General features: G+C 46.9%; 1 protein-coding gene across 1 annotated transcript in view; it reads right to left on the minus strand.

Annotated features, from left to right (window-relative positions):
- Positions 1-15,552, minus strand: part of ME2 (malic enzyme 2) — a 54,202-nt gene that overhangs the window by 24,926 nt on the left and 13,724 nt on the right. The window contains exons 2-5 of the mRNA XM_060236170.1: positions 9,487-9,608; positions 4,086-4,219; positions 1,861-2,010; positions 337-412 (exon numbers count right to left, since the gene is read on the minus strand). Coding sequence (XP_060092153.1) covers positions 337-412; positions 1,861-2,010; positions 4,086-4,219; positions 9,487-9,594 — 468 coding nt within the window. The 5' untranslated portion in view covers positions 9,595-9,608. The remainder of the gene's footprint in view (positions 1-336; positions 413-1,860; positions 2,011-4,085; positions 4,220-9,486; positions 9,609-15,552) is intronic.

Consider the following 15,552-nt stretch of genomic DNA (forward strand, 5'->3'; position numbering starts at 1 on the left):
GATGACAGCCAGTTGCTCGGGGGCCTGATAGGAGCCCTCCAGGGGCCTGATTCGGCCCCCAGGCTGCATGTTTGACACCCTTGTCAGGTAGAAAGTCCTTCTGGCAAATCCAGATATGACACAAGGATCACGTAACATGAAGTTAGGCCTCAGAGACCCAGAGGCAGAGCAAAAGTTGTCCAGGACATGGGATAAAGCGGCCTCCACAAGCTATTTATGATTATTATGGCCCAAATGCCAGACTGGAAAGATGCAGCCTTATTTTAAGTCATCCATTATCTGTCCCTGGAGAATCCAGACTGGCACAAAGGGTAAAAGCTACAAAAGAGGAAGTACCTTCACATCGTTTTCTGGCCAGTTACCTATGACGGATCTAACATGGCCCCTGTCAGTTATGGCAATGAACAAGCCCCTGTAACAAAAAACAAACACACATTGATGGTTGGACATTTTACACAGTATATCTTTTTATTTTTGCATTAGAGAAACTGTCAGTTGGTCATTTTACACCGTATCTTTTTAGTTTTGCATGAGAGAAAATGCTCATGAACATCCTAACTGCTCAGGAACAAAATTAGACTGTTTACAGCCCATCTTCAGATGAAGAAGATGATATTGGATTTATATCCTGCCCTTCACTCTGAATCCCAGAGTCTCAGAGCGGCTCACAATCTCCTTTATCTTCCTCCCCCACAAAAAACACCCTGTGGGGTAGGTGGGGCTGAGAGAGCTCTCCCAGAAGCTGCCCTTTCAAAGACCAACTCTGCGAGAACCATGGCTAACCCAAGGCCATTCCAGCAGCTGCAAGAGGAGGAGTGGGGAATCAAACCCGGTTCTCCCAGTTGAGAGTCTGCGCACTTCACCACTACCCCAAATTAGCTCTCTAAGGAGAAAGAAAAAGTTGTAAGCATGGCTGGTTGTAAAACCAGTCAAAACGTAGAAGTAATTTGGCAGGGCATTCTGAGGGCTAGGAAGAGATACCAAGAAGCAGGGAACCAGATGAGTAGAAAGTTCAGAAAGAAGCAGATAAGGAAGTTGAATACGCAAACAGACTTGAGAGAGAGAAACTGAAGGGCAGACGGAGAAGGAAGCTGGACAGAAAGAGGAGAGACTGAGAACTCAAGAGGAAAAAGATCCAGTAAGAGAAGAGGAAGCAGAAGTTGCATCCAAATTCAGAACAACGGCTGTGTGTTTCTCATTTGTTCGGATCACAGAAATCATAGAGTTGGAAGGGACCCCCGGGGTCATCTAGTCCACCCTCCTGAACAATGCAGGAAATTCATATATACCCTGCACCCACCCAGTGACCCCTGCTTCCATGCTCAGAAGATGGCAAAAAACCTCCAGGATCTCTGGACAAACTGACCTGGAGAAAATTGCTTCCTGACCCCAAAGTGGCAAACTGCATTTCCCTGGGCGTGCAAGAAAGGGCCACAAAAACTAAGCACTTGAACATATGAAGCTGCCTTATACTGAATCAGACCCTGGGTCCATCAAAGTCAGTCTTGTCTACTTAGACTGGCAGCGGCTCTCCACGGCCTCAAACTGTGGTTTTCCACACCTACTTGCCTGGACCCTTTTTAGTTGGAGATGGCGGGGATTGAACCTGGGACCTTCTGCTTCCCAAACAGATGCTCTACCACTGATGAACCAATGCAACTCTTCCTGCCCTCCCTCTCACGATCTGCCTAAGTTCACAGAATCAACATGCTATAGTGTCTTCAATGTACAAGGCTGCTTCACAGAGGAATGCAAGCAAAAAAAGAGAAACTGTTCTGTCTCCAAGATTCCAGGGTGAAGTAGCAGTAATTCAAACAGCCTTTATCAATAATTTCACAAACATACACAAGTCGCTCTTACTTTGGCCTTCTAAAAATATGTCCGTACTGGGTACATGCTAGGCCCACCGTTGGCGTATAAACGATTGGCATTAACTGCTCGATGTCGTCTTGTAACACCCTGTAGAATAACTTCTCGTTTCTTTCCTGGATTCCCATTATGTAGATGTATCTATAAATTAAGCGGGATGGGGAAAAGGGAGGGAGAAGAGAGGTTAGATTTGGATGCTGCCCACTGCCAAATATACCCCCCTCAACCAAAACCATTTTTTAAAAAGCAAGAATGCAAGGTATTATGTAGACCAAAGCATACATGTATGTGGTACATTAACAGTGTCCATTGGGGGGGGGGGGGAGAGAATCAAACATGTCCCAGGAATTTTTTTTTACTAGAGTAGAAAATAGATCCCTGACCCGAATTGCCCAGGCTAGCCCAATCTTGCCAGATCTCAGAAGTTAAGCAAGGTCAGCCCTGGTTAGTATTTGGTTAGGGGACTACTAAGGAATACCAGGGACGCTACACAGGGGCAAGCAATGGCAAACTACCTCGCTTCATCTCTTGGCTTGAGAACCATACTGGGTAGCCCTAAATTGGCTGCGAAATGACGGTAATTTCTACCACGATCTGGACTTAGTTGCTTCCAAAGTCTCCTTTGAAATAGCAGAATGGGATATAAGATATATGGTATATCACAGGGGTGACCTGCGGAAGCTCTCCAGATGTTTTTGCCTACAACTCCCATCAGCCCCAGCCATTGGCCATGCCGGCTGGGGCTGATGAGAGTTGTAGGCAAAAAACATCTGCAGAGCTACCGTTGGCCACTCCTGGTATATCAGAACATCAGAAGAGCACTACTGGATCAGACCAGTGGTGCATCTAGTCCAGCATTCTATTTCACACATTGGCCAACCAGCTCCTCTGGAGGGACAACAACAGGGCACAGAGGCCGGGGCCTTCATAAGAACCTTGGAAGAGCCCTGCTGGATCAGATCAGTGGTCCATCTAGTCCAGCATCCTGTCTCACACATTGGCCAACCAGTTCCTCTGAAGAGCCAACTACAGGGCACAGAGGTTGAGGCCTTCACAAGAACATCCGAAGAGCCCTGCCGGATCAGACCAGTGGTCCATCTAGTCCAGCATCCTGTCTCACACAGTGGCCAACCAGTTCCTCTGGAGGTCCAACAGCAGGGCAGAGAGGCCGAGGCCTTTCCCTGATGTTGCCTCCTGGGTCTGGGATTCAGAGGCTGAGTGCCTTTGAATGTGGAGGTTGCCCTCAGCCATCTGAAACAGTTTTGCATCCAGCAGTACAGACCCACAAATTATAAATGGTTATTTATGGCATTTAAGCAAAAATGACTTTTGTCTGCAGCTGCACCTCTGTGCTCACTCCCTTGGCGATAGACCAGAGGTGGCCAAACTGTGGCTCGGGAGCCACATGTGGCTCTTTCACATGTATTTTGGGGCTCTCGAAGCCCCCACTGCCCTGTTGGCTGGCAGCTTGGAGAATATGTTTAAAGTTAAAGTTGCTTTCTTTCAACCTCTCCCTCCCTCATCTATTTACCTGCCTGCCTTCTTTCCTTCCTTTGTGCTCTCAAACCCCCGACGTTCATGTCTTCAGGCTCTCAGACGTCTGACATTTATTCCACGTGGCTCTTACGTTAAGCAAGTTTGGCCACTATACTATAGACCTATGAACTCACTTGGATTTGCTTCCCAGAACACATAAACTTGATTGGGCTGCAGTGATCCTTTTCTAATCATAAACTAAGGAGACTGTGGTTAGTCACTGGTTAAAGATAAGATGCAGCACTCCCTTCCTAAGCAGTTCCGTGTGAAGCTGCTGTATGAGCAAGTTATCTATTGTTCTGTTGGAACCTGAATCCAAAACAAGTTCATTCATTAACACACCAGTAGTGAACTGTGTGTGTGTGTGCGCTAAGCAACATCAAGTTGCTTCCAGTGTTCCCTCTAAGCTGAGTTAGCGTGAGCTAGCTCACAGATTTTTTTAGCCTCCAGCTCACACAGTTTTGTCTTAGGAAGGATGACCCCAGAGCACAAGAATTTATGCAGTTGCTCACAACTTTAATGCCAGCAGCTCACAAAGTAGAATTTTTGCTCACAAGACTCTGCAGCTTAGAGGGAACGTCGGTCAACACATGTCCGAACCACAGCAAAAGCCTATTTCATCACAATTCTAATTAGTGAACTACAGCCATTAAAGTGGCTGTCTAGTAGCACACTCTTACTTTTGCAAAGGGTCGGTCATTTTGGCCAGATTTCTATGGAAGCGCATGGCTTGGATGTCTTGGGTCTCTATCTTTGGAGGCAAAAGTCCTTGGAGGCCGAGCATTTGACGTTCTTTTAACGTAAAAGCCATACCCTGGAAATGGAAAGAAAAAAGTTAGGGAAACTAATCCAGACAAATGGACATTCTCATATTAATTCCAACAAAACAGAGGTGCTACTGGCAGGAGGCGGCCTTAACATGGGAAATGGGTTACCTCTTGCTCTGGATGGGGTTGCAGTACCTCCCGAAGGAGCAGGTTTGTAGCTTGGGGGTACTCCTGGATCCGGGCCTCCTGTTCAACAAACAGGTGGCAGCAGCGGTGCCTTTCAGCAACTTTGGCTTGTAATCCAGCTGCAGCCCTTCCTGTGTAGAAAAGACTGTGGTGCATGTCCTGGTAACAGCTAGACTACTGCAATGTGCTCTCCGTGGGGCTGCTCTTGTAGAACGTCCACAAGCTAGTTTGGTGTAGTGGTTAAGTGGAGAGCCAGTTTGGTGTAGTGGTTAAGTGTGCGGACTCTTATCTGGGAGAACCAGGTCTGAGTCCCCACTTCTCTACTTGCACCTGCTAGCATGGCCTTGGGTCAGCCATAGCTCTTGCAGAGTTGTCCTTGAAAGGGCAGCTGCTGTGAGAGCCCTCTCCAGCCCCACCCACCTCACAGGGTGTCTGTTGTGGGGGAGGAAGGGAAAGGAGATTGTGAGCCGCTCTGAGACTCTTCAGAGTGGAGGGCGGGATATAAATCCAATATCTTCTTCTTCTTCTTCTGGTACAGCCAGAGTGTTGACTGGATTGGGTCATAGGAAACATATCACTCCAGGCTTGTTCCATCTACGCTGGCTTCTAAGCCACTTCCAGGCTCAATTCAAGGTGCTGGTATTGATGTTTAAAGACCAGTATGGCCTTTAAGGACTACCTTACATACCTTAAGAACTACCTCCTCTCATATTAGCCTATCCACACACTTCAGTCATCTTCAGGAACTCAAAATCTGCTGTCCGTCCCCGGGCCAAGGGAGGCCAGCTCTACACAGGTCAGGGCCTTCTCAGTGGCAGCACCAGTGCTGTGGAACGCTCTCCCAGAGGCCGTAAGAGCCCTGCAGGATCTTTCCCAACTCTGCAGGGCTTGTAAAACCGAACTTTTCCGACAGGTCTATAGTAATTAGTGGGAGAAGGCTGCCGCTTCTATGCTGCTGAGCAACACCGCCAGAAGGACCACCAACAGATAAATAGAAGATCCAATACAATCCGATCCGCCTATGGTTCAAGATTTTGTATAGCACCTAATATCTTGTTTTTAAATTGTTAACTATTTATGTTTTATTGTTTTAAACTTGTAACTGAGATTGTTGGTTTTACTATGATTGTTAGCCGCCCTGAGTCCGTTTTTGGAATGGGCGGGATATAAATTGAAGGTAAATAAATAAATCTTCAGAGGCCCAGTTGTCCCCACCATCTGAAACCAGACGAGTGGCAACCCAAGAAAGGGCCTTCTTAGTTGTGGCACCATGACAAACCCCCTCCCAGGCAGATTCGTCTGCCTCCCTCCATTGATGTCCATTGAAAATGATGACTTTCATTTTCCCTGGCAAAGCCCCAGTACCAGTTACTGGTTCTCCTTCCAGCGTTGTTTGTTTACATGTTTTTAATGGAATAGTTATATAAGTTTTTACTGTATTTTTAATTGCTCAAACTTTTTTTTTTCATCCTCACCACCTTTTAAAACATGTTATTTTTTAAAGGAGTAGACTGCAGTGATTCCCACATCTTTTACTATTAACAAAACAGAAGATCCACAGCTCTCTTCTGCATGAACAACAATCAGAAATGTTAGAATTTTCAGAATAAAAATGTAATTGTATGTAGAAGAAGACAAACACAGATTTATACCCCACCTTTCTCTCTGAATCAGAGTCTCCGAGCAGCTCACAATCTCCTTTATCTTCTTCCCCCACAACAGACACCCTGTGAGGTGGGTGGGGCTGAGAGAGCTCTCCCAGAAGCTGCCCTTTCAAGGACAACTCCTGAGAGAGCTATGGCTCACCCAAGGCCATTCCAGCAGCTGCAAGTGGAAGAACGGGGAATCAAACCCAGTTGTCCCAGAAAAGAGTCCGCACACTTAACCACTACACCAAACTGGTAGACCAGACCAAATCAAAAGTATATAAGTAATCTGTACATAACAAAGTAAGATCTCTTCAACAGAAAGGAAAATGTTATTAGTTACAATTTATTACACAATACTGAAGATTAAAATGATGGTTTTCCTTCTGATTTTTATGCTTTCGTGTTCTGCATGAAATGTAGGGAAGGGAGAATCATACTTCACCCTCTGCCTTCCTGAAATGCAATAGATTCCTGTATGGATATGGGAATTTGTCACACTAATCTGAGATCTCATCTCTGTTTAGTTCCCGCAGAAGATACAGATGTGCTCAGGTAACTCCTTTCCAGAAGTTTTGGGTTTGGGATTTATCCAAGCAATCAGTTAATATGTGCTTGAGAAACAATAAATAACTACCTCTTCTTATTGAGAAGGGATGGGCATTTTGTTGAGAGGGCTGTAAATCCTCTAGAACAGGGGTCTCCAACCTCCGGGCTGCGGACCGGTACCGGTCCGTGACCTGTTAGCAACCAGGCCATGAGTTGTATAATTATTTTATTATATATTACAATGTAGTAATAATAAGAAGACGGCAACGACACTGGATTTATATCCTGCCCTCCACTCCAAATTTCAGCGTCTCACAATTTCCTTTACCTTCCTCCCCCACAACAGGCACCCTGTGAGGTGGGTGGGGCCGAGAGAGCTCTCCCGGAAGCTTTCCTTTCAAGGACAACTCTGCGAGAAACTATGGCTGACCCGAGGTCATTCCAGCAGCTGCAAGGGGAGGAGTGGGGAATCAAACCTGGTTCTCCCAGATAAGAGTCTGCGCACTTAACCACCACACCAAACACTTTAGAAATAAAGTGCATAATTGTATCATCCCAAAACCATCACCAATGCTCCCCCCCACCCCCCGGGTCCATGGAAAAATTGTCTTCCACAAAACTGGTCCCTGGTGCCAAAAAGGTTGGAGACTGCTGTTCTAGAATATCACTTCTACCGGTTCCCGTTTGCGGTGCTTTCCCAGCTCCCTCCTTTCAAAATCTCCCCTCCCTCAACCTTCACTCAGTCTCCTCTTCTTAATCCTCTTATTGCTCCGCTTCAATAAAACAAGCCTGCACAATCAGCTCAGCAGTGACCTTGGAGTTCTCTCTGAGGCAGATTATTGCTTATTTCTCCTGTCTACAGAACCCTCCTCCTTTAGAGCCAGTTTATAATTTTATAAACATCTATCATGCCCTCCTTTAGTCTTTATTTTTATTAATTTACTTCATTTATACTCCACCTTTCTCCAATTTGGTGTAGTGGTTAAGTGCGCGGACTCTTATCTGGGAGAACCGGGTTTGATTCCCCACTCCTCCACTTCCACCTGCTGAGATGGCCTTGGGTCAGCCATAGCTCTGGCAGAGGTTGTCCTTAAAAGCGCAGCTGCTGTGAGAGCCCTCTCCAGCCCCACCCACCTCACAGGGTGTCTGTTGTGGGGGAGGAAGGTAGAGGAGATTGTAACTGCTCTGAGACTCCGAGATTCAGAGTATAGGGCGCGATATAAATCCAAAATCTTCTTTAAAAAAAGTCTGCCCTGCCTTACCTTAAAGATCCTGGATCAGTAATTAATGCTGCTGTAGGGTTGCCAACTCTGGGCTGGAAAATTCCTGGAGATTTGGGGGCGAGTCCTGCGCAGGGTAGGGTTTGGGGAGGGACCTCAGCAGGTCACAATGCCATACAGCCCACCTCCAAAGTAGCCATTTTCTCCAGGGGAATTGATCTCTACAGTTTGGTGTAGTGGTTAAGTGCACGGACTCTTATCTGGGAGAACCGGGTTTGATTCCCCACTCCTTCCCTCGCAGCTGCTGGAAGGGCCTTGTGTCAGCCATAGCCCTCGCAAGAGTTGTCCTTGAAAGGGCAGCTTCCAGGAGAGCTCTCTCAGCCCCACCCACCTCACAGGGAAAGGATATTGTAACCCACTCTGAGTCTCTGAGATTCAGAGTATAGGGCGGGATATAAATCCAATATCATCTTCTTTTTCTACTACAATCTGAAGATCAGCTATAATTCTAGAACCCGGAGGTCAGCAACCTTTGGTTGCTTTGAAAAGCAGATGGAGGGCGGTGGATCAGGCATCAACAAAAACCAATTTGTTATCAAGATCCACCACCCCCTCCATCACTCCACCGATGCCCCCTTCTTTGCCTCTAGGGCTGGGAGATGTAAAGCCACGTAGTGCCCCTCAGAGGGCCAGATTTCAGCCAGGGGCTTCCAGTTGCCAATCCAAGAGACTTCAGAAATCCTGTCCCCATAAAGGCGGAGGGTGACAATCTGCAGACAGACTCTCCAGCCACCTTATGCTTGTCATGTAGCATATGTATGTGAGCGTGTGGTGCAGCGTGCCATCTAGTCACAACTGACTTGCAGTGATCCTGTAGGACTTTCAAAGCAAGAAACATTCAGAGGTGGTTTACTGTTGCCTTCCTCTGCAGCAGCTCTGGCGTGCCTTGGTGGTCTCTCATGCAAAGAGTGACCACAGTTAACCCTACTTAGCTTCTGAGTTCTTCTGAGATCAGACTAGTTGGGGCCATCCAGGTGAGGGCATCAAGTTTCATGCCGGTAGTTTAATTTAAAAAGGTAAAGGTAGTCCCCTGTGCAAGCACCAGTTGTTTCCAACTCTGGTGTAACATTGCTTTCAGAACATTTTCACGGCAGACTTTTTATGGGGTGGTTTGCCATTGCCTTCTCCAGTCATCTACACTTCCCCCCCAGCAAGCTGGGTACTTATTTTACTGACCTTGGAAGGATGGAAGGTTGAGTCAACCTCGAGCTGCTGACTGGAACCCAGCTTCCACCAGGATTGAACTCAGGTCATGAGCAGAGAGTTTGGACTACAGTACTGCAGCTTTACCACTTTGCACCACGGGGCTTTAATTTAGGGGGAGGCATTTGTGAACCGTGTTCCTTCTAAGCTGAGTTAGCATGCGCTGGCTCATAGATTTTTAGCCTCCAGCTCACACACGTTTGTCTGAGCTCAGGAAGGATGACCCCAGAGCACACTCATTTAGGCAGCAGCTCACAACTTTAACGCCAGTAGCTCGCAAAGTAGGATTTTTGCGCACAAGACTCCACAGCTTAGAGAGAATACATCTGCAGTGCAGTTTAAATGAGAGCTGGAGCCCAAAGCCGCACAGGGAAGCCTTAATCGCTCCACAGAAATGTTGGGATGGGGCACAGAGGAAGAGAAGGTGAGCCCAGCGTCCACACAACTAACCTTATTCGTCCTGGGGTTCAGCATCAGCGGCTTGCCCTTTTCTTTGGTGTGTAAACTGCGGCATGCCAGCGCACAAGGAGCAACGCCTATTCTTAATCGGGAAAACATTTCCTACCGTTCGCCTAGGAAAGAACACAGAACAAGGCTTCGTTACACACCGCTACGAGAATGATCTTGTTTCAGGGGTCATTTTTGTAGAAAAAGAGGTGCCAAAGTTCATTAGCACAACTCATTCGCATCTGCCACACGCCTCCCCGACATCACCGGAAGGTGTACTCAATTATATCAGCTCAGCATCTACCTTCAAATGTTTCTTGAATTATAATAGTCATAATAAAACCTTATTCCCCCTCATACTTTTTTAAGTTACTTTCTCCTATGTTGCCAAAGTAGCATGATGAAGGTTTCCAGAGCCAGTTTGGTGTAGTGGTTAAGTGTGCAGACTCTTATCTGGGAGAACTGGGTTTGATTCCCCACTCCTCCACTTGCACCTGCTGGGATGGCCTTGCGTCAGCCATGGCTCTCGTAGGAGTTGTCCTTGAAAGGGCAGCTTGGTGTAGTGGTTAAGTGTGCGGACTCTTATTTGGGAGAACTGGGTTTGATTCCCCACTCCTCCACTTGCACCTGGCTGGGATGGCCTTGGATCAGCCATGGCTCTCGTAGGAGTTGTCCTTGAAAGGGCAGCTTGGTGTAGTGGTTAAGTGTGCGGACTCTTATCTGGGAGAACTGGGTTTGATTCCCCACTCCTCCACTTGCACCTGCTGGGATGGCCTTGGGTCAGCCATAGCTCTCGTAGGAGTTGTCCTTGAAAGGGCAGCTTCTGGGATAGCCATCTCAGTCCCTCCCACCTCACAAGATATCTGTTGTAGGGGAAGATAAAGGAGATTGTGAGCCGCTCTGAGACTCTGAAATTCGGAGTGGAGGGCAGATATAAATCCAATATCTTCTTATAGGTTTTGGTTATTTTCCCTTTTTTGTGGGGAAAAATATTAGAAAGTTTCTCAAATCTTAGAGTTCAGCAAAATTCTCACAGGGGGTTTGAACAATGGAGCCCAGAAGCAAGTTTTTTTTGCGGGGGGGAGGGGGAGTAAGAAAGAAAATGCACAATAAAATTTAGAGGTTCTGGAGCTGTGAGCTCCTGCCCATAATGAGGCCTGATCTTGTTTCATGCTTGCAAAGTACTTTAGAGGTACAAACAGAACATCCTGGAAATAGAGTTGCTGGCTAAATACTACACGGCCTTAAAAACGTGCTAACAACAATGGCTGTCATCTATGCTTTCTCTCAGCCTAGAGTTGAGGACTTCGGACAATTTCACTTCCTGCAGCACTTTCTTCTGATAAGATTAGATTTATACCCCTCCCTTCACTCAGAGTCTCAGGGTGACTTACAATCACCTTTGCTTCCTCTCCCCACCACAGACACCCTGTGAGGCAGGTGGGGCTGAGTGAGCTCTGAGAAACTGGGAACGATCCAAAGTCACCCAGCAGGCTTCATGTGGAGGAGTGGAGACTCAAACCCAGTTCTCCAGATTAGAGATTGCCACTCTTGACCACCAGACAAAGCTGGCTCTTTCAATGGGAGAGTAGAAGACTTCTCCTGATGCAAGAGACTCTGAAGGGGCCTATGCCTGAAGGATAACCTCTCTGTTAATGAATGATATCTACATGGATCATCATCTTCAAGTACCTGAAGGGCTGTCATCTAGAGGATGGTGTGGAATTGTTTTCTGTGGCCCCAGAGGATAGGACCAGAACCAGTGGGTTGAAATTAAATCAAGAGTTTCCAGCTCAACATTAGGAAGAATTTCCTGACCACAGGCTTCCTCGGGAAGTGGTGGGCTCTCCTTCCTCAGAGGTTTTTAAACAGAGGCTAGATGGCCATCTGACAGCAATGAGGATTTAGGGGGAGGTATTTGTGAGTTTCCTGCATTGTGCACGTATCTCTGGTGGTATTTGGCTTATTTGGTGTTTATCCCAACCACTCCACATCCTCCAAGGAGCTCAGAAAGGCATCCATGGTCCTCTGCTTCATCTTCACAACAACCCTGTGAGGTAGCACAATTTATATGGGTTACTGTAACCGACATTGGTTTTATCTGTATTGTTTTTGCAGGCTTTTGCTGCGAATAAACTTGAATTTGAACAATGTAACTAGCCCAAAGTTCCCCAAGGACCTTCAGTAAGGATTGCCACCTGGTTCCCTTCTAGTCCAGCAAGTGAACTACAATGCCAAGTGGATGATGTGAATACAAAACACTGCCGCAGGCCTTATTGTGAGGGGAATGTTATTAGACGACGACATTGGATATACAGTATATTCCACCCTCCACTTTGCATTAGAGTCTCAGAATGGCTTACAATCTCCTTTATCTTCCTCCCCCACAACAGACACCCTGTGAGGTAGGTGGGGCTGAGCGAGCCCTCCCAGAAGCTGCCGTTTCAAGGACAACTCCTACGAGAGCTATGGCTGACCCAAGGCCATTCCAGCAGCTGCAAGTGGAGAAGTGGGGAATCAAACCCAGTTCTCCTAGATAAGAGTCCGCACACTTAACCACTGCACCAAACCATGCCTCCACCTCTCCTTTAGAAATATGGTACCCTACATCTGATACGGATGGCCCAGCCGAGGTTGATCTTATCTCAGAAGCTAAGCGGAATCAGTGCCAATTATTACTTGGATGGGAGACCACAAAGGGAGTCCAGGGTCATTCCACAGAGGCAGGCAATGGCAGCAGTGGCCAAACTTGCTTAACGTAAGAGTCACATAAAATAAATAAATGTCAGATGTCTGAGAGCCGCAATTCATGAATGTCAAGTGTTTGAGAGCTGCAAGACAGGAATGTAAGATGTTTGAGAGCTACAAGGAAGGACAGAAGGAAGGCAAACAGATGGGCAGAGGAGGGAGGAAGAGGTGGAAAGACAGCAACTTTTACTTTAAATGCATTATCCTTGCCACTGCCTGACTTAGCGAAGTGATTTCAAGAGGGAAATGCCTTATCTAAGCCGGCCAAAGGGGCGGGGGGGGGGGGGGGCTTCGAGAGCCACACAATATATGTGAAGGAGTCACATGTGGCTCCCAAGCTGCAGTAGGACCACACCTGGGGAATGGCAAACCACCTCTGAACATCTCTTCCTTTGAGGTTCTTACGGGATTGCCATAAATTGGCTGTGATTTGATGGCACTTTGCTCCATCATCTGACTTGGATGGCCTGAGGTAGCCCAATCTCATCAGATCTCAGAAGCTGAGCAGGGCCCCAGAAGGTAGGACCAGAACCAATGGGCTGAAATTAAATCAAAAGAGTTTCCAGCTCAACATTAAAAAGAATTTACTGACCGTTAGAGCGGTTCCTCAGTGGAACAGACTTCCTCGGGAGGCGGTGGGCTCTCCTTCCTTGGAGGTTTTTAAACAGAGGCTAGATGGCCCATCTGACAGCAATGAAGGTCCTGTGACTTTAGGGGGTGGTGTTTGTGAGTTTCCTGCATTGTGCAGGGGTTGGACTAGATGACCCTGGAGCTCCCTTCCAACTCTATGATTCTAGGCTGGCCTTGGCCGGTAGTTGCTATTCAGAGGCAAGCAATAGCTAACCACATCTGTATGTGTCTTGCCTTGAAAACCCTATGGGGTCGCCATAAGCTGGCTGTGACCAGACAGCACTTTCCACCACATTTTTTTATTGCGTTCAGTTTTTATTACAAGCTGCTTCGAGCACAATTGAGGAAAACACCAAATAAAGTACATGAGATGTGTCCGGGGGGCAGGGTGCAGAGGTGAAATAACACTAACTAATGAGTTGAACTGCCAACTCCGAGTTAGGAAATAGCTGGAGATTTTTGGGGATGGAGTCATAAGAACATAAGAGAAGCCATGTTGGATCAAGCCAATGGCTCATCCAGTCCAACACTGTGTCACTCTGGCCAAAAATACCAAGGTGCCATCAAGAGGTCCATCAGTGGGGCCAGGACACTAGAAGCCCTCCCACTGCCCCCCCCCCAAACACCAAGTCTGAGGGGAGCAGGTTTCAGAAGGGACTTAAGTAGGGTATAATGCTATAGTCCCCCCTCCAAAGCAGTCATTTTCTCCAGGTTAACTGATCTGTCACCTTTTAAAAGTTGAACAAAGATCCCAGGAGATATCCAGCCAGCACCTGGAGGCTGGCAACCATGCTTATGAGCTATAATACTTTAACACAAATTAACTAAAATTAACTGGTGCAGGCCACTTTCTGAATAGTACTCCCTATCCCCAGTTATTAATTAACTTGAGGATGAATGACGAAAAGTTCTTGAAGGAGGAAAGCGATATAAATTTTAATCAATTATAAACTGGAGAGTCGGGGAGGGGGGCAAGAGGTTATGAAGAGCCGTTTTAAAATCAGAGCCGGTTCCATGTTGCGCAAGGCAAAGATACAGAGGGAAATAGCTTTTGTCTCACACTGCCAGCACTATGAACACTTCTGAAAGTCCTTTGGAAAGTTCTGCCCAAGAATGTGGGCAGCTATTGTTTCTGGCGCTTTTATTTTTAGAGCTCTCGATGCCTGCCTTTTGAAGCTGCCCGTTTTAACACGCACACACAAACTCTCTTCCTAATAGCCATTTTTCTAAACCACAGGTCCGAGACACCATTGAAAACTACTGCTTTTTCAAAAGTCTGCACCATTAAATAAAAGGGGAGGGGGGAGAATCAAGAAAATTAAAAAAAAATGTTTTAAAGTCTGAAACATTCCAGCTTGTTTTTTTCCTCGGCAACAGAAGACAGATGGGGGGGGGAGAGAAAGAGAAACCTCTTGCTGATATTAGAAACACAAACCGCGTTTCAAATAGTTCATTCAGAACCAGGCGGCCGCATATAAAACTGGGTGGCCATAACCGGCTCAGAAAGAAAGAACAAGCACAGAATTGGACAACCGGTATTCAATCCAGATAGAAATGATTATCGAAACTCAAAGTGGAGACCTGGAGCTAGTTCTCTGGAGGAACTGATCTTTGTTGTGTGGAGACCAAATTGTCATTGTGGCTGTCCCCTAGGCCACACCTGGAAGTTGGCAATCCATTCAATTGCTTAACAGCCAGCTCCTAGCGTACTGATGGATGTGCCCAAGGGTACATTCTTCACCCAAAGGGTGATTAACACATGGAATTCACTGCCACATGAGGTGGTGGCGGCTACAATTTTTTTTTAAATTTATTTACCTTACATTTGTATGCTGCCCACTCCATACGGACTCTGGGCAGCTCACAGACACAATACCATAACAATGCCTTATGGTTATAAAATCAAAAAACATATGAACAATTTATAATTTAAAAAATTTAAATGGTGCTATAAAATTTCTTACATAGGCGGTCCAGCTTCATTATAGTTCTTAATTCTCTGCATTGCTCTATTACGTGTCTTATAGACGGATGGTGGTGTTCAGCGACATACTAGTGGAAGCTCCTCACGCATTAGTTACTGTAGGCCTGCCGGAAAAGGTCCGTTTTACAGGCCCTGCGGAATTGGGAGAGATTCTGCAGGGCTCTCGTGGCCTCTGGAAGTGCATTCCATAAATTAGGGGCTGCCACAGAGAAGACCCTCGCTCGTGTAGAGCACAATCTGGTCTCCCTTGGTCTGGGGATGGATAACAGATATCGACTTCCTGAACGCAGTGCTCTCTGGGGTATATATGGGGAAAGGCGGTCCCTTAGATAGACAGGTCCTTGGCCATATAGGGCTTTAAAGGTCAATATCAACACTTCGAAGTGGATTCGGTACACAATAGGCAGCCAGTGCAGCTCTTTCGGTTGAATGTGCTCCCACGGGGAGAGCCCCATTAAACAAAGAGAGCTTCAGGAGGGAACTGGATAAACATATGGAGCAGAGGTCCATCAGTGGCTATTAGCCACAGCGTATTGTTGGAACTCCGTCTGGAGCAGTGATGCTCTGTATTCTTGGTGCGGGGGGGGGGGCAACAGTGGGAGCTGCTAGTGTCCTGGCCCCACTGGTGGACCTCCTGATGACACCTGGGTTTTGGCTACAGTGTGACACAGAGTGTTGGACTGGATGGGCCATTGGCCTGATCCAAC

The sequence above is a fragment of the Heteronotia binoei genome, chromosome 4, assembly GCF_032191835.1.
Source record: "Heteronotia binoei isolate CCM8104 ecotype False Entrance Well chromosome 4, APGP_CSIRO_Hbin_v1, whole genome shotgun sequence".
Lineage (NCBI taxonomy): Eukaryota > Metazoa > Chordata > Lepidosauria > Squamata > Gekkonidae > Heteronotia > Heteronotia binoei.